Below are 23,119 nucleotides of genomic sequence, written 5' to 3'. Positions count from 1 at the left end.
TTCATTCCAAGCATCACCTGACAATGGCGGGGGGGGGGGGGACACTTCCTGTTAAACTGCCCTGATCGTGCTATCTGCTCACCCTCATCCTTTTGCCCCGCTTCCCCACAAAAATCCTGCTGACTCTGCCTTATTATAATATTTTTCTGTTTGATTCTGAGATACCTAGAGAGCTTGTGGTCAGAGCATTCTCCCAATTGCAATAGTCTTTGCAAATAATGTCTCTCAGTACCTAAGTCTGAATCTGTTTTTATTTGACATTTGTATGGTGATTGTCTTGAATGAAGACTGGACTTTACCAATGGACCAACACCACTCCTGCACTTTGCAAATCATCTGAACTCCTCTCCAGATCAGAGATTCAGAGATTTTTTTTGGTGAGCTCAACTCTTGAACCAGTGCTCTTATCTGTTGTAGCACAGTAAGAAGTTACTTTGATTCTTTCAGGCAAAGAAAATTTTCTTTGGCTTTTCAAATGGGGAATCACTCCCTGACTCTCAGGTGGAAATATTCCCAACTCTTCCCATAAGGCCTCTTCTTAACTTCCCTAGGTGTTGACTGTGTGAGGGAATTTCCTCAGCTCCTCCACTGGGATTGCGCAAGGGAATTTCCTTAGCTCCTTGGACAGGGATTGCACAAGGGAGTACTCAAGAGGTTCTCGTTCCCAGCTCCATTAAAGTGTTATCTCTGATTTAATTATCTAATCCCATAGGGAACTCTCACTCTGTCAAGCACCCTCCCTCCTCTTCTCCTGCTGACTACATGCTTTACCATTATGGCTCTAACCCAGTTTCACATCTTCAAAAATGGCAAAATTTTACCAAAGATAATTTAGAACTTCAATGTCCTCTTTGGGAAACTTAGCATGTCCCCAAATTGGCTCACCTAAAACCTCTCCCTTCCCATGGCCCCCCATTCTTCCCTCCTCCTTTATACTATCTTCAGTCTTCCCATGACTCCCTTGAATCCTCTGATCTATGCCCCTTCAACACCCTTACCTCCTTACCCTTCTATCCACCCCTGCCAAACCTTTCCTTTACCACTCCAATGCCTCAACTCCCTATAGTCACCCGAGCTTATGCCTCCCTCTCCCCACACTGGAGACTCTCAAGGGGCTCAGGTACCCCAAGAGCAAACATCTAAAGCTGAAAAAAACTGAGTCTTATCTATTCAGAAAGGCTTTAGAGACAATCAGACAGACACTTTGTCTCTTCAGTTTCTTGCCCAAAATTTAGTCCACAGTCTCTGTAAGACTACACATCAAGGAAATCTTAAAGGTCTCCTCCACAAATATTGGTGGCAATACTTCAGCTCTCAACTTTAACAGGCAACCTCAACTTGCCCCATCAGTCAGAAACACAATCCTGGTAAAAATGTAAAGGTGGGGCAAGGATGAGAACGAGTTTTCTATAAACCAGTGAGTTGACATTTTTAAATCTGAACTACAAGCTCTCTATTTATGTCTGTATTTTTTATATGTGTATGCATGCATACATGCATGTCATATATATAGTATTTTCCCATCTCTGGATGGTATTACCAACTAGATTATAATATCTCTTAAAGGAGTTCAAGTCAGAGTTTATTATAAATGTTTATATAAACTGAATATCCCTAAAATTCCTGGAAATGTTTTACGAATCCAAGTTCATGTAACTTAGGTACTTTGGCAAATTAGGCTAGTTTAATGTTATAGGTTTGATAGAAACAGCTATATCTTCTGAGTTAAGCAGTTAAGTAGAATACAGGCATACACTTTTATTCTACTTGGGTATGTTCTTCCTAAACTTACACAGGTTTACTTAGCAAATAACACTATATCTACTAGATGTTTAGGACTATAAAAAGTGTAAATTTGTGTTTACACAATTTATCTCAACAGTAATTATGTGATAATTTATTACAAACTTTATTTCAACAGTAATTAATCTTTGTAATAACCCATTTGAAAACAGTTTCCAAGATCTCTTGGTAAGTGGAAATCTTAAGACTTATGCTAAATTAATTGACGGCTATTCATTAAATACCTAGATCATTTCTAAGTAGGAGAAAACACTAAAACATAATTTTAAGCTTATATACTTTCTGAGTCTTATTTTAATGGTACAGAAAAACTATCTATATGAGTCTATTAATGAACTCATTCATTTTTGCCACATTGAGTAATTGTACTATAAGGCCATGCATGGTTAGGAAAAATTGTATGATGCCTATTTATAAGCTCTGCTAATCTACTTCGAGATGCTGGTGTATGACAGACAGTTAACAACTATCTACTTCATAGTTTCCTCCGTAAAACAGAAGTTACTGCTGTTAAAAGTTTCACATATATAACTGAGATTCTACTAGGAAATATAGTAACAGAAAGGAAGAACTCTGCATGCAAGGTATGTAACATGTGAAGATGTTTTTGTTAAAGAAAAAGAAAACAGTTTTGGCAAGCAGTCATCTAAGATATTCCACTGGTCTCACCCCTTCCGGAGCAAAGGAGAATGAAGAAAACTAAAGATACGAGGGAAAGACTACTCCAGACAACTAATGAACCACAACTACCACAGCCTCCAGCAGACTGAGTCCAGCACAACTAGATGGTGCCTGGCTACTACCACTGACTCCTCTGACAGGCGTAACAATAGAGGGTCCCAGACAGGGCTGGAGAAAAATGTAGAACAAAATTCTAACTCACAAAAAAAGACCAGATTTACTGGCCTGACAGAGACTAGAGAAACCCCAAGAGTATGGCCCCCGGACACCCTTTTAGCTCCATAATGAAATCACTCTTGAGGTTCATCTTGCAGCCAAAGATTAGACAGGCCCATAAAACAAAACGAGACTAAAGGGGCACAAAAGCCAAGGGGCAATGACTAGAAGGCAGGAGGGGACAGGAAAGCTGGTAATAGGGAACCCAAGATCAAGGCACATTGACATGTCACAGGGTTGGTAATCAATGTCACAAAACAATAAGTGTACTAATTGTTCAATGAGAAGCTAGTTTATTCTGTACACCTTCATCTAAAATAAAAAAAAAAATAGTTTTGTACTAAAGTAAAATGACTAATTGTTCCACAATAAGAAAGAGGAAAATGTAGAACAAAACTTGAATGGATGTAAAAAGTTATAAAAAGTCCATGAAAAAGGAATCCTATCTGTTGTGGTCATAGTTGGCTAGGATTTTATGACTTTATTTACAAGATTTACAAAAAGGGATTTAATGTCAAATATTTTACCTATGCAAAAGCAGAATTTGGTTTCCTTTTAAAACGATAAAACTTTCTTGGATTATAGGTCTGCTCTTAACAAGAGGTTATATTTTTTATTTGCAGTCTGAGTAATCTGCCTAGAGGGCAAAGACTCTGCCTTATCAGAGTATCCTGTGCTTTACGCTGAATTTATCACGTCTTTGATTATTTTTTTTAAAAAGCAAAATCTTTTCACTCTTGAAAGTAAGGTTCTTTACAATCCTGTTACTTCCTATGTTTACTTTAAAAATCTTTTTTCTTATCAGATAAAAGAATTAAAAAAAATGAAGAAACCTAAGAATCATGTGGGATTCTATCAATAACCTACAAGTGACTGGAGTACCAGAACAGGTACAGAGAGAATTGCTGAAGATTTGTTGGACGAAAACTTTTCTGATATCGTGAAAGAAGGGAAGATACCTATCCAAGATCTCACTGAACTCCACATAAGGTAGATCTTAAAAAGAAAGTCAGCAAGACATATTACAATCAAACTTGCCAAGACCCAAAACAGAGAATTTTAGAGTGGCTAGAGATAAATGAAAAGTCACCTACAAAGGAGAGTCAATAAGAATAAGCTCAGACTACTGAGCAGAAACCATGCAGGCAAGAAGGCAATGGGATGACATATATAAAGCCTTGAAGGAAAAAATTGCCAGCCGAGAATCATACATCCGGCAAAACTGTCTCTCAAATATGAAGGTGAAATTAGGGCATTTCCAGATAAACAGAAGTTTAGGAAATTTGCAAAAAAACAAACCAAAACTACAAGAAATACTAAAGGGAGTCCTCTCGTTAGAAAACCAATAACATCAGATAACAACCCAAGACTAGAACACAGGACAGGGCAACCAGAGATCAACCCTGATAGGGAAATCACAAAAATAGATCAAGACAAAAAACGCTCAAAACAGGGAAACAGCAATGTCATTATGTAAAAGAAGACAACATTAAATCAATAAAGACGGGCTTAAAAACATAGTCATAGATCTTTCATATGGAGAGGATGTCAAGGCAATATAAAGAGACTAAAGTTTGGTTTAAACTTAGAAAATAGGGGTAAATATTAAGGTAAGCACAAAGGCAAATAACAATCTTTCACATCAAAATAAAATACAAGAAAAATAAAAAGAGGAAAAACAAAATCAACAACAATGAAAAAAGAGGAAAGGGCAATATATAAACTACTCAGTACAAAAAATTAAGGAGAAAAAACAAACTGTCAACAACACACACACCAAAAAACATCAAAATGACAGCACTAAACTCATACCTATCCATAATTATGCTGAATGTAAATAGACTAAATGCACCAATAAAAAGACAGAGAGTGGCAGAATGGATAAAAAAACACAATCCATCTACATGTTGCCTACAAGAGACACGCCCTTAGACTTGAAGGCACTAACTAAAACTCAAAAGGTAGAAAAAATGTATCAAGCAAGTAACAATCAAAAAAACAGCAGGACAGGCAATATTAGTTTCTGACACATTAGACTTTAAAGTTAAACCCACCACAAAGGACAAGGAAGGACACCGTATAATGATTAAAGGATCATTATACTATGGGGATATAACCATAATAAGTATTTACACACCCAACAACAGGGCTTCAAGATACATAAAATAAACTCTAACAGTATTGAAAAGTGAGACAGAAAGCTCCACAATAATAGCAGGAGACTTCAACACACCACTTTCAGTGAAGGACGGAGCGTCCAGAAAGAAACTCAATAAAGGCACGTAAACAGCACTGGGTGACTGGGTTTAAGGTCTAAATGCCACCATCAACCAACTTTACCTCATAGATACATGAACACTCTAGCCAAGAGCAGCCAAGTATACTTTCTTTTCCAACGCACATGGAACATTCTCCAGAATAGACCACATATTAGGTCATAAAGCAAGCCTTAAGAGAATCCAAAATATTACAAAGCATCTTCTCTGACCATAAAGCCATAGAAAAAGCAAGGAAAAGAAATCAGAACACTTGGAAACTGAACAACACCTTGCTCAAAAACTACTGGGTTACAGAAGAAATTAAGGACAGAATAAAGAAATTCATAGAATCCGATGAGAATGAAAACACTTCCTATCAGAACCTGTGGGACACAACTAAAGCAGTGCTCAGAGGTCAATTTATAGCAATAAATCCACACATCCAAAAAAGAAGAAAGGACTAAAATCAAAGAATTATCCCTACAACTTGAACAAATAGAAAGAGAGCAACAAAAGAAACCCTCGGGTACCAGAAGAAAGCAAATAATAAAAATCAGAGCAGAATTAAATGAAATAGAGAACGGAAAAACATTAAAACAGCTAACAAGACCAAAAGCTTGTTCTTTGAAAAGATCAACAAAATTGATAAACCACTGGCCAAACTGACAAAAAAAAAAAACAGGAAAGGAAGCAAATAGCCTGAATAAGAAATGAGATGAACGATATCACAACAAACTCAACTGAAATTAAAAGAATCACATCAGATTACTATGAAAAATTGTACTCTAACAAATTTGAAAACCCAGAGGAAATGGACAAAATTTTGGAAACCACTACCTACCAAAACTAACACAAACACAGGTAGAACAACTAAATAAACCCATAATAAAATCTTTTTTTTTTTAATCACTTTAGTTAAATAGGTAGCCAAATATTGTATCTCATTCACTCATGATCCTATTTAATCAAACATTCAAACCTCCTGACTTTCGATATTTTGCCTTCTCAAAATCAAATCTTAAATATCTTTTGTACCTACAACTGTCTCTGAGATTTCCCAGAAAATCACAATGAATCTGTTCTTTCACCTTGAAAAAAGAGAAGTGCGGACTGACTCAACAGCAGTCAACAACAACAGTCAGGTTTATCTGACATTATGAGTAGCATAAGAAGTGCTATAAAATCAAAGAGATGCTTAGCCCTCCCTAGTTAAATCTGTATGGGTGAAATGTTATTAATGCAAATATTTCAGAAATTGTATGAAATTCCTAGAAATATATCAATGCCCTCACTGCTACTTTGCCTGATATTAGACAACAACAGTGTCATCAGTCATAATTTCAGTTTTGTTTGGTTTTTTCTTTAATATTGACTTGGTCGCAATTTGATTTCTTTCATTTGAATTCAGTATATTCGAAGGCAGTGTTTAAACTGGGGATTTATATCATTTACCTATAAAATTTTATTAATATATAGATAGAACCTACACACACACTGAAAATTTTTACTCGATAATCTTGATATATTCTTAACACACTCTAACCACATGCTTGATAGAGTTCCTGAGTGGTGCAAATGATTAACGCACTCAGCTGCTAAACAAAAGATTAGAGGTTTGAGTCCATTCAGATGTACCTCAGAAAACAGACCTGGCAATCTCCTTCCAAAAAATCAGCTATTAAAAACCCTATGGAGCACAGTTCTACTCTGAAAAACCATGAGCCTGAATTGGATCACCATAAGTCTCAATCAACTCAACGGCAAGTGGTTTTTTATATACTTGATATATGCGTGGCATATTATGTCTCAGGATTACACCATGGATTGCCAAACGAACAAACAAATCTGCCTTGGAAGTATAACCAGAATGCTCCTTAAAAGCAAAGATACCACATACTTTGGACATGCTATCAGGAGGGGCCAGTCCCTGCAGAAGAGCATCATGCTTGGTAAAGTAGGCTGCCAGTGAAAAAGAAGATCCTCAACAAGATGGACTGACACAGTCGCTGCAACAATGGGCTCAAGCTTAACAATTGTGAGGATGGTGCAGGACCAGGCAGCATTTTGTTCTGTTGTACATAGGGTCGCTGTGAATGGGAAGCAACTCAACAGCACCTAACGTCTGAAGTTTTTTTCTCTGCAAAGATTATATTCATCCATTGCCATGGATTGAATTGTGTCCCCCAAAAATATTTGTTAACTGGCTAGGTAATGATTCCCAGTATTGTATGACTGTCCACCATTTTGTCATCTGATGTGATTTTTCTATGTGTTGTAAATCCTATCACTACGATGTTAATGAGGTGGATTAGTGGCAGTTTTGCTGATGAGATCTACAAGATTAGATTGTGTCTTGTGCCAATCTCTTTTGAGATATAAGAGAGAGAAGGGAGCAGAGAGACAGGGGGACCTCATACTACCAAGAAAGCAGCAACAGGAGCAGTTCGCATCCTTTGGACCTGGGGTTCCTGCGCAGAGAAGCTCCTAGTCCAGGGGAAGCCTGAAAACATGAATGTTCCTCCAGAGCTGAGAGAGAGAGAAAGCCTTCCCCTGGAGCTGGCACCCTGAATTTGGACTTCTGGCCTACTACCCTGTGAGAAAGTAAAATTCCGTTTGTTGAAACCATCCAGCTGTGGTATGTGTTACAGCAGCACTAGGTAACCAAGACATCCACGTTCATACATCAGATGTTAACAGCCACTCTTCTTTAAAAATAATCACTATGCTTATAGATATTCTGACTACAACTTTTTTGGATTGACTTTGTTTTCCATGTAAAAAAAATTTTTTTTTTCTTTGTCAATTGCCTTTTTTTTTTTCCTCTCTGTCGGTTGAATGACAACTGCCAGCTACCAAATCCTGGTCTCACAGCCTGGGAGGGAACCTGTGAAAGTGCTGGCAACTGCATTATTCTGTAACAAACTCTCCTCAGATCTTTCATTTTGATAATTATCAGTAGTAAGTTACCACCTCCATCTTCAGTCTTTTGTCATCTACAGATAGTTTTTTGTTTTATTCTAATGTTTCCCTGAAAGAGCTTGCAAATTAGCTACAGACCGAAGTGCTTCACCTTCAAAAGAAAGGGACTATCTCAAAGACCCATAAAAGAGACTATGCCAGATACTGGGTACAGGCTTCTGACAGTATCACTTAAATTGAGATCATACTAGCGGACTCAGTCAGGATTTCACAGAACTACAGTAGAAAAGTAGATGGGTTCATAAAACTGCAAACTCAAGACGGAGCAGAACAAGAATTACATAAGACTGAATATAGTGATGATGACTGAGTTCTGTTTAAAATACTGCTGATGCTTTTATGTTCCATTTTCTGGATATAAGACCCCCTTTCCTTTTTCTCTTAAGCAATTTAAAATTCATAACAATTTAGTAGATTACAGTTTTATAAACAGAAATAAAACATTTAGCTTTTCTTCTTGCCTAACCCCTCCAGAACTTGAAAATGCTTACTATGTATTCTTCTGGAAACCCTGGTGGTGTAGTGGTTAAGTACTACGGCTGCTAACCAAAAAGGTCAGCAGTTCGAATCTGCCAGGTGCTCCTTGGAAACTCTATGGGGCAGTTCTACTCTGTCCTATAGGGTCGCTATGAGTCCGCACTGGGTTTGGTTTTATTGTGTATTCTTACTTTCACGGCAATATAGTTATTTGCATAGCTTCAATAAGAGTCTGTACTCCTTGTTAACAGGACATAATTGGAAACGTTGGCTACACAACCAAAGATTTGACTGGAATGTCATATTTGAAAATGATGCTCTTTTAATCAGATATGACAAGACACTTTTAAGGAGCTACAGTTGACTACACGGAAACCCTGTTGGCACAGTGGTTAAGAGCTACAGCTGCTAACCAAAAGGTTGGCAGTTCGAATCCACCAGGCGCTCCTTGGAAACTGTATGGGGGCAGTTCTGCTCTGTCCTATAGGGTCACTATGAGTCGGAATCAACTCGAGCGCAACAGGTTTGGTTGACTTTACGGAGCCAATGCTTAGAGTCCTCTTGGGAAAACTGGTCTGGTACCTGGCTTACATGGTTTCCAGTTTTACAGGTAAAGTAAGGAGGATCACTTCCTACCAGGTACAAAAAGGTTAACGATGTTTTGGGGACCTCAAGAAGAGAGGAATTCACCTAGTTCTGCAGGTACTGCATGTGAATTCTAATGGCAAATTCTCCTAGCCTCAAAGTTCAATCTGAGGTTCCTTATAAAAACACCCAAACATAAAAGGCCAATATGATTACTATTCTTGCGATACCTATGTAAATAATCAGGCCAAATCTAATGAGACCAACCTCACAATGACTCCTGTCTATCCTTAATTGTGTTTAGAGGCATTCGTGGTTCTGTAGTAAAATTCTCACCTCCCATGCAGGAGACGAGGGTTCAAATGCCAGCCAACGTACCTCATGCATAGTCATCACCCACCTTAGTGGAGGCTACATGTTGCTATGATGCTGAACAGGTTTCAGAAGAGTTTCCAAAGTAAGACAGGTTAGGATGAAAGACCTGGCAATTGATCTACTTCCAAAATTGAGCCAATGAAAACCCTATGGATCACAGCAGTCCAGTTTGTAACTAATCATGAGTTTGGTGCAGGATCAGGCCGCATTTCCTTCCACTGTTGCATGGGGTCACCACGAGTAATGACAGCTAACAACAACAGTGTTTAAGTACAGGCTGTCCGTCTTAAGGAAACCCTGGTAGCATAGTGGTTAAGAGCTGCTAACCAAAAGGTCGGCAGTTCGAATCTAGCTGGTGCTCCTTGGAACCTCTACGGGGCAGTTCTACTCTGTCCTATAGGGTCACTATGAGTCGGAATCGACTCGACGGCAACGGGTTTGGTTTTGGTCTGTCTCTAAACAACAGTGAGGACTGACCAAGTGCACACAATTATTCATTAACCCACTGACTGGCTTGACCAAATTTTATTCAAGCTTTTCCCTTCCCCACAGGCCTCTGAACTTTACCTTATCCTTTTAAAGTCACCCTAAAAGAAAAAAAAAAAAAATTTTTTTTGTTCTTTAAGCTTAAGCGAGTAGATGCACAACATCCTCCCTCAATAGCTTATTCCGAGCACCAGCTGACAGCAGAAAAAACACTTCCAGTTAAACCACTCTGATCATGTAGTCAGCTCATCCGCACCTGCTGGCCCTACACCCCTAACTGCTAGTCCCCCATGCCCCTAACTCCCTGCTGTCCACTTCCTCACCTGCTCGCCCCAGACCTGCACAAAGACCCTGCTACCTCTGCTTATCCTCCTATTTTAAGATGCTTACAGATCTTGTGGTCAGAACATTCTCCCTATTACAATCGCCTTTTTGAATACAGTCTTTCCATACCTAAGTACAGATTTATTTGACAGTACTATGACAAAAATACTATTGCCAAACTCCAAAATTACATTAAGATTTCTTTTCCTCTATCAAAAGTAAGTTATATCATTTTAAAATCATAATAAGGCTCAGGTAAAACTAGGTACACAGAGACAGCATAGCATGTAAAAATACTGTTCAAGCTGGCTTTAGGTTAAGTCATTTATCTTTCTAATTTATGGAATAAAGAATTCAGACCCAGTGATCTCCAGCCACGCTTGTTAATCTAGATACGAATTTGGTAGAAGAGTTTAACTGAGACAATGACTATTCATAAGTCAACAGATAGAAACATGTTTGTGAACTCAGTGTCTGCTTCTCCAGTTAAAAAAAAAAAAAGAACTCAGAAATTTTTTAACGTCTACTTCTGTAACTTCAAAAGCTGAGACTTCACAATTCCATTCCTAAGTATACACTGAAAAGAATCGAAGGCAGGAATACCAACAGAGGCTTGTACACCAATGTTCACTGCAGCAATATTCACCACAGCCAAAAGGCGGAAACAACCTAAGCGTTCATCGACAGATGAATGGATAAACAAAATGCAATACATAACGTACAACGGAATATTACCCTGCCGTAAAAGAAAAATGAAGTCCTGACATATGCTACAACAAGGATGAGCCTTGAAAACATTATGCTGAGTGAAATAAGCCAGTCACAAAAGGACAAATATTATATGATTTCACTTATATGAAATGTCTAGAATAAGCAAATGTATAAAGACCAAAGTTTATTAGTGGTTACCAGGGGTGGGAGGAAGGTGGAAAGAGGGAGTCATTGCTTAGGGGCACTGAGCTTCTATTAAAGACAATGGAAAAACTAAGAAATGGATAGTGGTGATAGCTGCACAACATAAACACAGTTAACGTCACTGAATTGTACATTGAAAAAATGTTGAACTGGCAAATGATTTGTTACATTATGTACTTACTGCCAAAAAAAAGGCCGAGATTTCAGAAATAATTTCTCAAGATAGAGACTCCAATGACCAAACCCATGCATTCAAAAGTACTTCATTTACCCATACAATGGAATATTACCGAGTCACAAGGAGAAATAAAAGTCCTAATACATGCTATAACATAAGTGAACCTTGAAGACATTATGCTTAGTGAAATAAGTCAGTCACAGAAGGACAAATATTATGTAATTTCACTTCTATGAAATATCTAGAATAGGCTAGTGTACAGAAACCGAAAACAGAGCCTGGCACACAGCAAGCACCTAAAATACTTTACTGAGTATTAACATTTCTTTGAATTTAGCCATCTAAATAATAAATCAAAAAACCAAACCCTTTGCTATCAAGTCGATTCCAACTCACAGCGACCCCACAGGACAGAGAAGAACTGCCCTAAAGGGTTTCCAAGGCTGTAATCTTCACAGGAGCAGATCTCCAGGATCTTTTCTCCCACACAGCAGCTGGTAAGTTTGAACCACTGACCTTTCTGTTAGCAGTTGAGCACTTAACCACTGTACCACCAGGGCTCCTATCTTAATAATAAACGGAAAAAAAAAAAAAAACTTAGTAATTAGTGCCTACTGTTGATGTGCACTGTATTACTCTTTCACAAACACTATCTCATCAATTCTCACAAAAACCTTGCATGGTATTATCTTCATTTTACAGGAGACGAAATTAAGGCCATAAAGTGGCAGAAGAGTCGAAACTTGGTCTGTCTGACAACGAAGCTCAGGCCTTTCTGCTATAGTGACCCCTTTTATAATCTTCACTGAATATGAGCTTTCCACGAAGAAAATTAATTTTCTCAGAATTAATTTTAAAAAAAAACCTCATTGATGCTGAGTCAATTCTGACCCATGGTGACCCCATGTGTTTGTTACAGAGCACAACTGTTCCACAGGGTTTTCTTTACAGAAGCAGAACGTCAGGCCTGCCTTCCATGGTACTGCTGGGTGGATTTCAACTGCCAACCTTTAGGTTAGCACAAACCATATGCACCACCCTGGGACTTTCAGAGTTAATTTACCTATGGCCTAAACAACACTACAATATGCATTACCTGTTTTTCCAATATGTTCAAATTATTCAGGCAAAAATATACATTTACATAAAATATCCTCCACTTAGATATTCCTTCACAGAACCTCAACTGATGTTCAAAAAAGAGAGTTCTTTCTGATAGCCAAAGCAGGTACAACTATGAGAAAACAGTATTTCAGTCAGCCAAATGGAAAAATCTCCAATTAAAGCAAAGAAAACTATTCTCTGAAAAACCTGTCCGTGGGAAATCACTGTTAGCCCTGCTGATTAACAATGAGTCGAAACCTTAAAGTTTCATAACCAGTAAAATTATTCCCTAGCCAGATGAGCAGATCTAAGGCCAAATAATTACTAAGTAGGCATGAAAAAATCATATTGAATTATATGAAATTGTCTTTATAGATCAACAATTTACATGGTTCAACCTAATACTTTAAGGATTATCCAGTCCCGGTTCTCCCCAAGTATGTTTCTGGGAACAATGGTTCAGCAGAATGTTAAAAAAGTTATCGTCAAGTTTAGGAAATACTGGGTTAAACAAAGTTAAAACTGGTCTCTTTACCTCAGGACTTGCCCCTAATGTGCTAACAGAATTATGATTCTCCAAAAGAAGGATTCATTAGCCTAATGAAAATAACAAAGTGTACCGAAATTAAAGAGTACCAAAATTAAATGACTTACCAAAATCACATACCTAGTTAATGGCAAGCTTAGAACCAGAATGTAGTTCTCCTAATCCCTATCCCAAAATTCATTCTACTTCCCCAAGACTTCTTAATACCTGATTTTAAAGAAAAAAAATTTTTCAAGGGTCATTTTTATGGTAATATAAGATGGGAAACATTACTGGCTTACTCTGACAGTGTTTACCACCACCACTCCCCCCAAAGAAAGTAATTAGCAAAGCATTTTTATATAACCACAAAAGCCTCCTCAAAGTAAGCTTTGTTGTTGGGGTTAGTTGCCGTGCAGTTGATTCCATACGTGCACAGATTATACACACTGGTGGTATTCAAAAATTTTAAAATATTCTTATTAAAAATATTTCCTCCAGAAAACCAGAGATATAATTGTTTCCAATCAAAGTAAATAAGTACCTGGATGAAACTAAGAGAATGGTAAGGACGGCATCATAGATTGTGAGTTCCACAAAGCAAGGACCATGTCTGTTTTGCTCACTAATATACACTCAGACCCTGATATAAAATAGGTTTCCCATAATTATTTGCTAAAAGAACGAATAATAGATCCCTGCTCTACCATTTGCACTCAACTATTAACCTAGAGTCTGGTGGCTCAAAATCATCCAGTGGTACTGTGAAAGAAAGGCCTGGCAATCTGCTTCTATTAAGATTAACCAAAACCAAAACCCACTGCCATCAAGTCAATTCTGACTCATAGCAACCTTACAGGACAGAGCAGAACTGCCCCTTAGGGTTTCCAAGCAGTGCCCGGTGGAGTCGAACTGCCAGCCTTTTCGTTAGCAGTCGTAGCTCTTAACCACTGTAGCACTAGGGCTCCTCCATTAAGATTACAGCCAAGAAAACCCTATGGAGTAGTGCTACTCTGTAACACGTAGGGCCACCCTGAGCCAGAATCAACTGGACAGCAACGGGTTTGGTTTTGGCTTGGCTCTACAGCTAATTAGCTATAGGATCTTGTTCAAGTTATGATCTCCCTGAATCTGAGTTTCCCAGCTTGTAAATAAAGAGGTCAGACCCGAAGGATCAAGATCCCTCCTATCTCTAAGAATTCATGAATCTTATACAAATTAAAGCGAGACCTGGTGGCAGAGCAGTTAAGAGCTTGGCTGCTAACCAAAAGGTCCGCAGTTCGAATCCACCAGCTGCTTCTTGGAAATCCTATGGGGCAGTTCTACTCTGTCCTACAGGGTCACTATGAGTTGGAATCGACTCTAGAGCAATGGCTTTTTTTGTTTGTTTTATATAAATTAAAAGGAGCCTTGGTCGTACAGTTAAGCTCTTGGTTGCTAACCAAAAGGTCAGCCAGTTTGAATCCACCAGCCACTCTGTGAGAGAAAGATATGATAGTATGCTCTCATAAAGAGCATACTATCATATCTTTCGCATTAAAACCAAAAACCAAACCCACTGCTGTCAAGTAGAATCCGAATCAAAACAAATTTTATACAAATTAAAAGGAGTCCTGGTGGTTAGGCACTCAACTGGTAACCTAAACTAACCTAACCGAAAGGTTCGTGGTTCAAGCCCACAAGCAGCTCCATGGTAGAAAGATGTGACAGTCGCTTCCGTAAAGATTTACAACCTTGGAACCCCTATGGGGCAGTTCTACTCTGCCCTATGGGCTCACTATGACTCAGAAATGGCTTGGTTGCAATGGGTTTGGTTTGGTTTTTTGGTACAAATTAAATCTCAAACCTCCAGAATTTGGGGACATGTCCACAAAAAACCAAAAACTATAACCAAAAATAACATTTGCAAAGCACTTTATATCCATTACTTCACTTAATACTCTCAGCAACCCTACAAGATACTCAGGTAATTATTATTACCCACATAGTACAGGTGACGAAACTGAGGGCCAGAAAAACTAACTAGACCAGAATCACAAAGTTATTAAGTAGTAAAGCCTGGATTTAAAACTCAAAATTTTAGGATTGAAATCCCCAAATCTTTCCATTACCCTTCTTGTCACCTGATGCTAGGGACAGGAATGCAGCTGGGACAATGACAGTATTATTCCCTGGCTTTCAACCATTGATATAACAGGACTACAGTTTTTTTTTTTTTTATAGGGAAAAAAGGATCCCCAGAATCCTCTGCCCCGGTCTTCCTAACGTTAAAACTCCAACTCTTCTGTGAAGGAACATGACCTTAATGCAACAAATTAATCACATTTCATTCCTTGGAGTCCAAGGTTGGGTAAGTACCACTATTACAACAGAGGATGACATTACCAAGGAGTAAAGAGAATCTAAATTATGAACAAAAATCTTCTACATCAAAGACAGATTTGGTTCAAATATGTACTCACAGTTAAGTACAATTAAATTCAAAGGCCATCTTATCCCATTATTATGCTACGTTTAAAATGAGAAACCCACTTTTGGAAACGTTTTTTGCTAGTAGAAATTTAAAGAGGCAATTTAAACTAGTACTTCTAAGTCCTGTTACATAATACCGTATGTCAAGTGCAACTTATCTAAACTCCAGTGATGAACAAACCCGACACTGGGCTCAAACCTGGTGTCAAAATAAACAAATGGCATTTACATCACACACTTCCCCTCCAAGAAATACAATGGGACAACCAGAAGCATCCCAGGTTACAGATTTAGATTCCTCCAAGATTCTAACCAATTAGTTGGTCCTCATATCTGTTAACTCTATTAACCTTTCTTAAGAAAAAAACTACATATATGTACGTATGTACATATATATTTTCGCGTCAAATTGTTTCTTACAGCTACAACAAAATCCTCTCAACAAGGAGCATACCATCATAAATACATACATACTTACTAAACCTCTCACATACATACACTAAATTCTCTGCAATGAAGATTAAATGACCACTATCCTTCTGGAGTCTGTTTACATGAGGAAACAGTCTGGAATATGCTTACAGTGAGTCACAATCACTAAGTGTTAAGTAGATATAACATGTAAAACTAATAATGCTGTAAAAGTAACCAAAGGATAAATTCCTCCTCAAAAACAATGATCAATCACTATCATCCAAAATAAATACATATGCACAAATGGCCTGTCATATTTATAGCACAAAAGCATTAGTTATTATTGTGTTCTGTAAACTTCAATAAGTTTTGGAGGATTGAATAAGTTTAGCTTGTTAAATTATAGCTAAACTCCCTAGACTCAACAAGAGGTCTCATACCTGAAGAGAACTGACCAACACAAGTGATAATATTAACAAAACCAAAGCTACAAGCCATTACATCCACCAGTGCTTCCATTTCTCTGGTGTAAATGCTCAATAGCATCAGACTCATCACCACTTCAACACTAGTATGTCTGACAAGAGCTGTTGAAAATCTTATGGGCCACTCAAGAAGCTCTGTGGACTGTCACAAAATAAAAGTCACAGCACCATGTGTCAGCCTTGTAGGCCAAGTCGAAATACCACAGGACCATCGAATTTAGGCGTTCCTAGGAGCAAAGTATGGAGAAGAGCATGTTATTTACCTAAGGGCCAAGCACTTCCCAGGGGTGATCAGTAAATGATAACTTAGGTCCCAGCACAGGCCCCTTCACACAAGAAATCACTTTCCTACGTAGTGCCAACTGTACACTTGCGTGCTCCGAAAATAGGGGCAACCACTGAAGACCAGGGCAACGTTTCTATCTTATTATGGACTGAAGCTCAGAAGACTCCCAAAGCTAAAACGCTCGACCGATAACCCTGAAGTCACTTTCCAACTGTGCTCTCACCCAAGATCATTATATCCCGAACGGAAGCCAATTATTAGTTTTAACAAGGCCTGGAAAAATAGTAAGAGGGCTCTAAAAGTTCACCTAAGAGACACGGAAAAGGTGGGGGCTCCGAGGGAGAAAGCCAACTTTGAAGCACCTTGGGCTCAAACATTTTTAGAAACCAAAAGACGTACAAAGACCCTTTTTCTCTGATGACTCCTGGCAGAGAGGGGCACACAGACACTCAGTCATTCTGGAAGAACCGAGGAAACAGGGCTCCAGGGGTTCGCCAAGACAAGCAGCCTGGACTGAGGCTCGGATGTGACCAGATAAGGTCTGGAAAGCTAGGCAGGGGTCTGCATTGTGGCCAGGCGGTGCGCACAGCCCCTTCTCCCAGGCCCCTTTCTCTTTGCCTACGACCAGGCCTCTCCTCGCTCCTCTTCCCCTTTTCTTTCCTCCTTCCCTCCCCTCTCCACCCCACACAAAACGAGGCCACCTCTCTCCAAATCCCATCAACTTTCCCGTCCCCCTACTCTTCCCACCTCTCAGGAGCACACAGAAACTGCAGGCCAGGAGGCTCCTCAGGACGGCCCCCATCTTCCTTTCTCGCGTTCTCTTCTCTCACCGGCGAGGGGCGGCCAGAAGAGGGGGAGGCGACGAGCCGGAGCGGCCGCCGCAGCGGCAGATCTGCACGCTCATGCTTCCCAGCTTTCCAGAGAGAGAAGAAAGGGGCACGTCAAGGTTCCGCGCACGCCGCCGCCGCCCTCTCTACCGCGCCGCTCTGTCGCAGGCTCGCGCGACGCCAGCGTTTGCTTCCATCCCGCCGCCTCCTCCCCCGGAGCCCCGCGCAGCTCCTCATTCAGCTTCTTCCTTTCGCGCAGCGGCGCAGGGATACGGTCGTCTGTACCGCCACGGCTGCCGCCACCGTCTCCCTGCGCGGGGACGAGCTCCCTCCCGTGCGGCTATGCAAAGTGGTGGGGGCCGAGCGCACAGCCTCCGCTTGGAGACCCCGGGAGATTTGCCGGACGAGCAGGGGCGAACTTGCACGGCCGCTGTCGAATGGGGAAGACCGCGCGGCGGTGCATTCCAATGGGATTCTTTCCCGGGCCGGCCGCTTCGTCCCTCCCTGCGGAGGGCGTGAAGCAACGCTGAACAACATTGGAGCCGGCGTGGTCGGGACTACTTTCTGTGGCTCGGCCGGGCAGCCGCCCGCGGGGTTCTTTGTGCGGCCGGCGGAGCCAGGTGGAGCTCTGTGTCCAAGCCCGCCGACCCTTACGGTGGGGGACTGGGGGGCCAGACGCAACGGATCCGCAAGTCCACGCTTGAGGAGCCACAGCGGATCCCCTCACGCGGTGATGAGTTCAACCTACAGGATTGGAAATAGGTTTAAGCACCTTCCCCCTTCATCCCCCTGGAAAATAAACTGTAATGCTGGTTAAAGCAGTTTTAAATGTGGATCTGTGTGAAGGATGTTTAAACGAGAACTCAAAAACTGAGGTTTTTTTTTCTTTCTCGTGGCTTTCTAGAAACAGACCGTCGGCGCGCAAGAACTAAAGATTTTTAAAATGACAGATAAAATTCCAAGAAAAATGTGTCAGCACCTAAGACAGAGCAAAGGGACAACTCGACAGGACAGTACTTGAGATTTTAAAAGTTGCATTTAATGACGAATGTATGACATGCTTCCATGATCAATTCTCAGCTTGGAGAGGAAAGGATTCCTCAATCTCAGATACTGGCTCAACACAGTCTATTACAGCTGAGCGTTCAAGAGTAAAGGCCCAGACGCCCCCCTGAAATCACGCGGCAGGCTCTGTCTTGGCCGAGGCACGCCAATAGTTAACAGTAATGAAGCCATCAGGTGCATCTGCGGAGCTGTCACACACCTTTACCTGAGGGCAGGTGGACTAGGAAATGGAGCTACTCCACAATGTTACTAATATCTCAATGACACTGGAGTTCACTGAGTGCTTGCACACACATTATCAGATTTGACACTCCAAACTACCCCGGGGAAGGGCAGGTTTTTTACTATTATCTTCATTGCACAGAGGAGGAAAATGAGACCCTGAGGGGTTCAATGACTTACCCAAGGCCACTCAAGTAGTAGATGAACCTGACCATAACCCAGGTCTTCTGACTTCAGACACTTGGCTCCTTCACCAAGCAACACACTTCTGTAGCAGATAGAAGGACAGAAACAACCAAATCACGTTCTCCTAAATTCACCTGAGAAAGCTTAGCTGCCATTGACTTAAATTACTTTCTTCCAAGAACCATGTTAGGACTGGGCATGTTTTGTATTCTGGCCTTCTCAGAACAGGTAGCTGAGAGATAAGTTTTTCAGCAATAGCCTGGAGATAAATTACTGTGAAGCTCGAGGCTGTGGAGGCACCATGATGTAGTGGAGAAAGCATGAGCTTTGGAATCAGACGTAGGTTAGAATCCAAACCCTACCAGTTACTAGATGGCAAGATATTTAAACATACCACACCTTAGTTTTCTCATCTGTAAAAATGAGATAATGAGATAATAACTGCCCCAGGCTTGTTGTATGGATTAAATTGGATTATATACATACATATGTATATATATAACTGCTCGGTAGGCGTCAAAAAAATGACCATTTCCTTTCTTTCTCACCTCCTTCAAGGTGAATGGTGTCAAAGTTACTTGCAATTCTTAGTAAATAACATAACAGAAAAAAAATTACATGCCCAAAATGTTTATTGGATTATTTATAATCAGAGGTAGGTAACTATGAAACTAATGAAAATTAATCTTCAGTACTTCTAACTTTGATGGACCCATTCCAAAGCCCAAAGCAGGGCCCTGGCAATGTGTTCATGGTCCCGTTTGCAAAGCAAAATAATTTTGTATTTTTTCTCTTAAAATAGCCCTCGAAATTGTATAAGCTTCAAATCCTACAAAACCTGAATCTGTTCCTACTTATAACAGAAAACTGGGTACAAGCTAAGTCTCCAACAGTGGGCAAATGAAATATTACACAACCCTAAAAAGTGATAATTTGGAGGACTATCTAACAGTATTGGAAAATGTTTACAATTAGTTAAGCTTTAAAAAGCATAAAAGTACATGCATATTTTAATTACAGTTATGTAATACATGTGCGTGTTTGTATATATATAAAACCCAAAACCCAGTGCCGATATATGTATCACATATTTGGACAAAGACTAAAAGTAAACACATCGAAACAGCCATTAGGGCTGTGAACTTATGTGAGATTTACTTTTCTGTTTTGAAATTTCTTTTAATGTTTTATGTATTTGTTTTAAAAGTTTTTAATGCCACTGTGCATTTACTAGGTGCTGGGAATGCAAAGATATGAAAATCACAATCCCTACCCTACCCTGAGGAAACTTACAACCTGGTTTGGAAACAATAATTAATAAAAATAATAATAATAATTAAAATGGTAAAATTGCTATAGTGGGGATTTGTACAATATCAACAAGGAAAACAAATGCAGAACGCTTAAGTCATTCAAAGAGCTGAGGCTTGAAATATAAATTGGAGTTTGCCAGGCCAGCAAAACTGACAAAGGCTAGAGGGATAGCAGGTGCGAAAGTCCGGAATTACCAGAGGGCTTGATACGTTGGGGATTTGCAAGTTGATCAATATAGCTGAAGCATAGGCTGCTTTTAGAGAATGTAAGGAAATGAAGCAGGACCATTAAGTAGGCAATGGATAATAAAAGGCTTTTTAAGCCATCCTGAGAAGTTTAGATTTAGCCTTGTTAACAACGTAGACATTGAAGAATTTTGCACATGGTAAAGAATTGATTTGCATGCTAAATAATTTCTCTGGCTGCAGGATAGATGATAGTAGGGAAGCAAGGCAAAAAGTAGGAAGATCAGTGAGGAAGTTATTTTAGAAGTCTAAGAAAGGGATAATTAGGACAGTAGCAGTGGGGATCGAAAACAGATAATGGATTTGAGAAATATGAGATTGACATGATAAGACTTGGAAGCCTATTAGGTGTGAAAAGAAAGAGAGAAAGCAAGTCTAGCGTGAATTTCCAGGTTTCTAAGTTATGCACCTGAGTGAAAGGAAGCCTCATTTACTAAGAAAAGAAATATATAAGGAACATTTCAAACAATGATGGATAATATGTCAAACAAGAGGTCTCTTGTATTAGAGTTGTCTGAAAAACTCCCAAGTGAAGATGCCGGTAGACAGTTTAGATATATAACTTTGGACTCAAGAGAAGAATAGGAAATGCAGCCTTCAGTGATGATTGTGCAGCTTGTACACTGCACAATCCAGGGGGCATATTCTAGATTTGAATAGTTATGATCAAAATTTTTTGAAAGATGGCAGTAAAATGTCTTAAGGAAGGGAAATGTTTTTCCAGTTCAGGTGAAATCATCTTTTGAGCAAACAGTGGGCTGAGGGTAGAAATTATAGTTGAAACCGTGAACTTACCTGAGGAGAGCATTTAGTGTAACTAGAAAAGTGGACCAGGGCACAGCCACAGGATACACATGTATCTAGAGCTAAGCAAAAGAAAAGAAGCTGGTGAAAGAGACAGAAAGGCAAGAGGCAAGAGGAAAACTGGTTGAAATGTGCTGCCACTAAAGAAAAGAAGGCATGGTCAATAATGGCAAATACAGCCTACTGTGGACAATCAGCTAAGAGAAGTACCCAAAGAGGTGACTATAACTTATAACCTCCCAAAAGGTCACTGGTGGAATACTTAATACCAACATTTTAGGAAAGCAACCTGGCAGCAAAATTTACACACTCTGTACACGAGATCCTCACTTCTTGGAATTTATCAACGGAAACAAAAGCTTATAAAGATACACGTAAAAGGAAATACACTATAGCATTGTAATAGAAAACAAAAAGAAGCCTACACCACGGCCTCATCTTCCCTGAGACCAAAAGAACTACGTGGTGCCTTTCTACCACTACAAACAGTTCTAGTCAGGGCTACAATAGATGGACCCTGATAGAATGGGATAAGAATGTGGAACAGAACCTCAAATTCCTAAAAATAAAAAAAAAAAAAATCACACTTACTGGACTGGTTGAGATTGGAGGACAGCCCTAGATACTCTTCAAACCTTGAACCCAAACTAACCCCTGCAGTCACCTTGTAGCTAAATAACAAATTGGCTCAAAAAATATCACTGGTAAGTACTGTACTCCTTTGAAAAGTCACCTATATGATACCGAACAGTCAACAATTACCGCGAAACAAAGATGACAGTGTAAGTAGGTAGGCAAACTAGATTAATGGAAATGGAACAATCAGAACAGAAATAATGAAAACGTTCATGTATTGTGAAGAATGTAATCAATGTCACTGAACAACCTGTAGAGAATTGTTGAATGAGAACCTAAACTACTGTGTAAACCTTCACCAAAAATGCAATATTATTGGGGGAAAAAAAACCTACAAAAATGGCACTTTTACATATAGTTCAACCTAACAGAAAGAACCTAAATGCCCTTCAATTTGGGAATAGTTAACAGTGATATATCCTTATTATGGAATATTATGCAGCTGTTAAAAATAATCAGATTTATATGTATTGACTTGGAAGTGTAGCCATGATACACTGTTAACTGAAAGAGTAAGTTACATAATAATATGTATACCCACTGCCATGGAGTAAATTCCGACTCATAGTGACCCCACAGGGTTTCTAAGGCTGTAAATCTCTACAGAAACAGCCAGCCACATCTTTCTCCTGTGGAGCCACTGTTGGTTTTGAACCGCCGTCCTTTGGGTTATCAGTCGAGCACTTAACCACTGCACTACCAGGGCTCCTTATTAGTTTGCACAGTGTGATGTAATTTTTATTTAGAAAGAAATACTGAAGGGAGGGGGTAGAGAGAGGGAGAAAGACAGAGATTGAGAGAAAGAGAGAGAGGAGAGTGAGGAGAGTATATGTTGTTGTTAGGTACCATCCCAGTCAATTCCAACTCATAGTAACCCCATGTGACAGAGTAGAACTGCCCCTAGGGTTTTCTAGGCTGTAATCTTTACAGAAGCAGATTGGCAGATCTTTCTCTCACAGAGCCCCTGGGTGGGTTTAAACTGCCAATCTTTCTGTTAAAAGCTGAGCGCTTAACCATGGCACCACCAGTGCCCCTTGATATAGGTGCATACATGTCTGTTTTGGATTAGATGAACAAAGCAAAAAGTATGGGCAGCGCACATGAAATTGTTAGGAGTGGACCCAGGGGAATGCACTTAAAGGGAGTAGTATGCACTTAACAGCTGCGTAATGCTACAATTCTTCTTCAGACATTTTTCTATTATTTTGAGCTGCTATGAGGATCAGTATTACTTTTTTTGTCTTTAAATAAAATGG

General features: G+C 39.7%; 1 protein-coding gene across 4 annotated transcripts in view; it reads right to left on the bottom strand.

The window, feature by feature from the left end:
• Positions 1–17,610, bottom strand: part of LRP6 (LDL receptor related protein 6) — a 165,529-nt gene extending 147,919 nt beyond the window's left edge. For 2 of the 4 annotated variants that reach the window (XM_010594981.3, XM_064284558.1), the window contains exon 1: positions 17,312–17,606. In XM_010594981.3, coding sequence (XP_010593283.2) covers positions 17,312–17,366 — 55 coding nt within the window. In that variant the 5' untranslated portion in view covers positions 17,367–17,606. Of the gene's footprint in view, positions 1–17,311 lie in introns of all 4 variants that reach the window. The other 2 variants (XM_064284559.1, XM_064284560.1) reach the window with 2 other exon arrangements.
• Between the last annotated feature and the right edge of the window lie 5,509 nt (positions 17,611–23,119).

The sequence above is a fragment of the Loxodonta africana genome, chromosome 4 (assembly GCF_030014295.1).
Source record: "Loxodonta africana isolate mLoxAfr1 chromosome 4, mLoxAfr1.hap2, whole genome shotgun sequence".
NCBI lineage: Eukaryota > Metazoa > Chordata > Mammalia > Proboscidea > Elephantidae > Loxodonta > Loxodonta africana.
The sequence above is the reverse complement of the archived record's forward strand: the minus strand, read 5'-3'. Positions and strand labels throughout refer to the sequence as shown.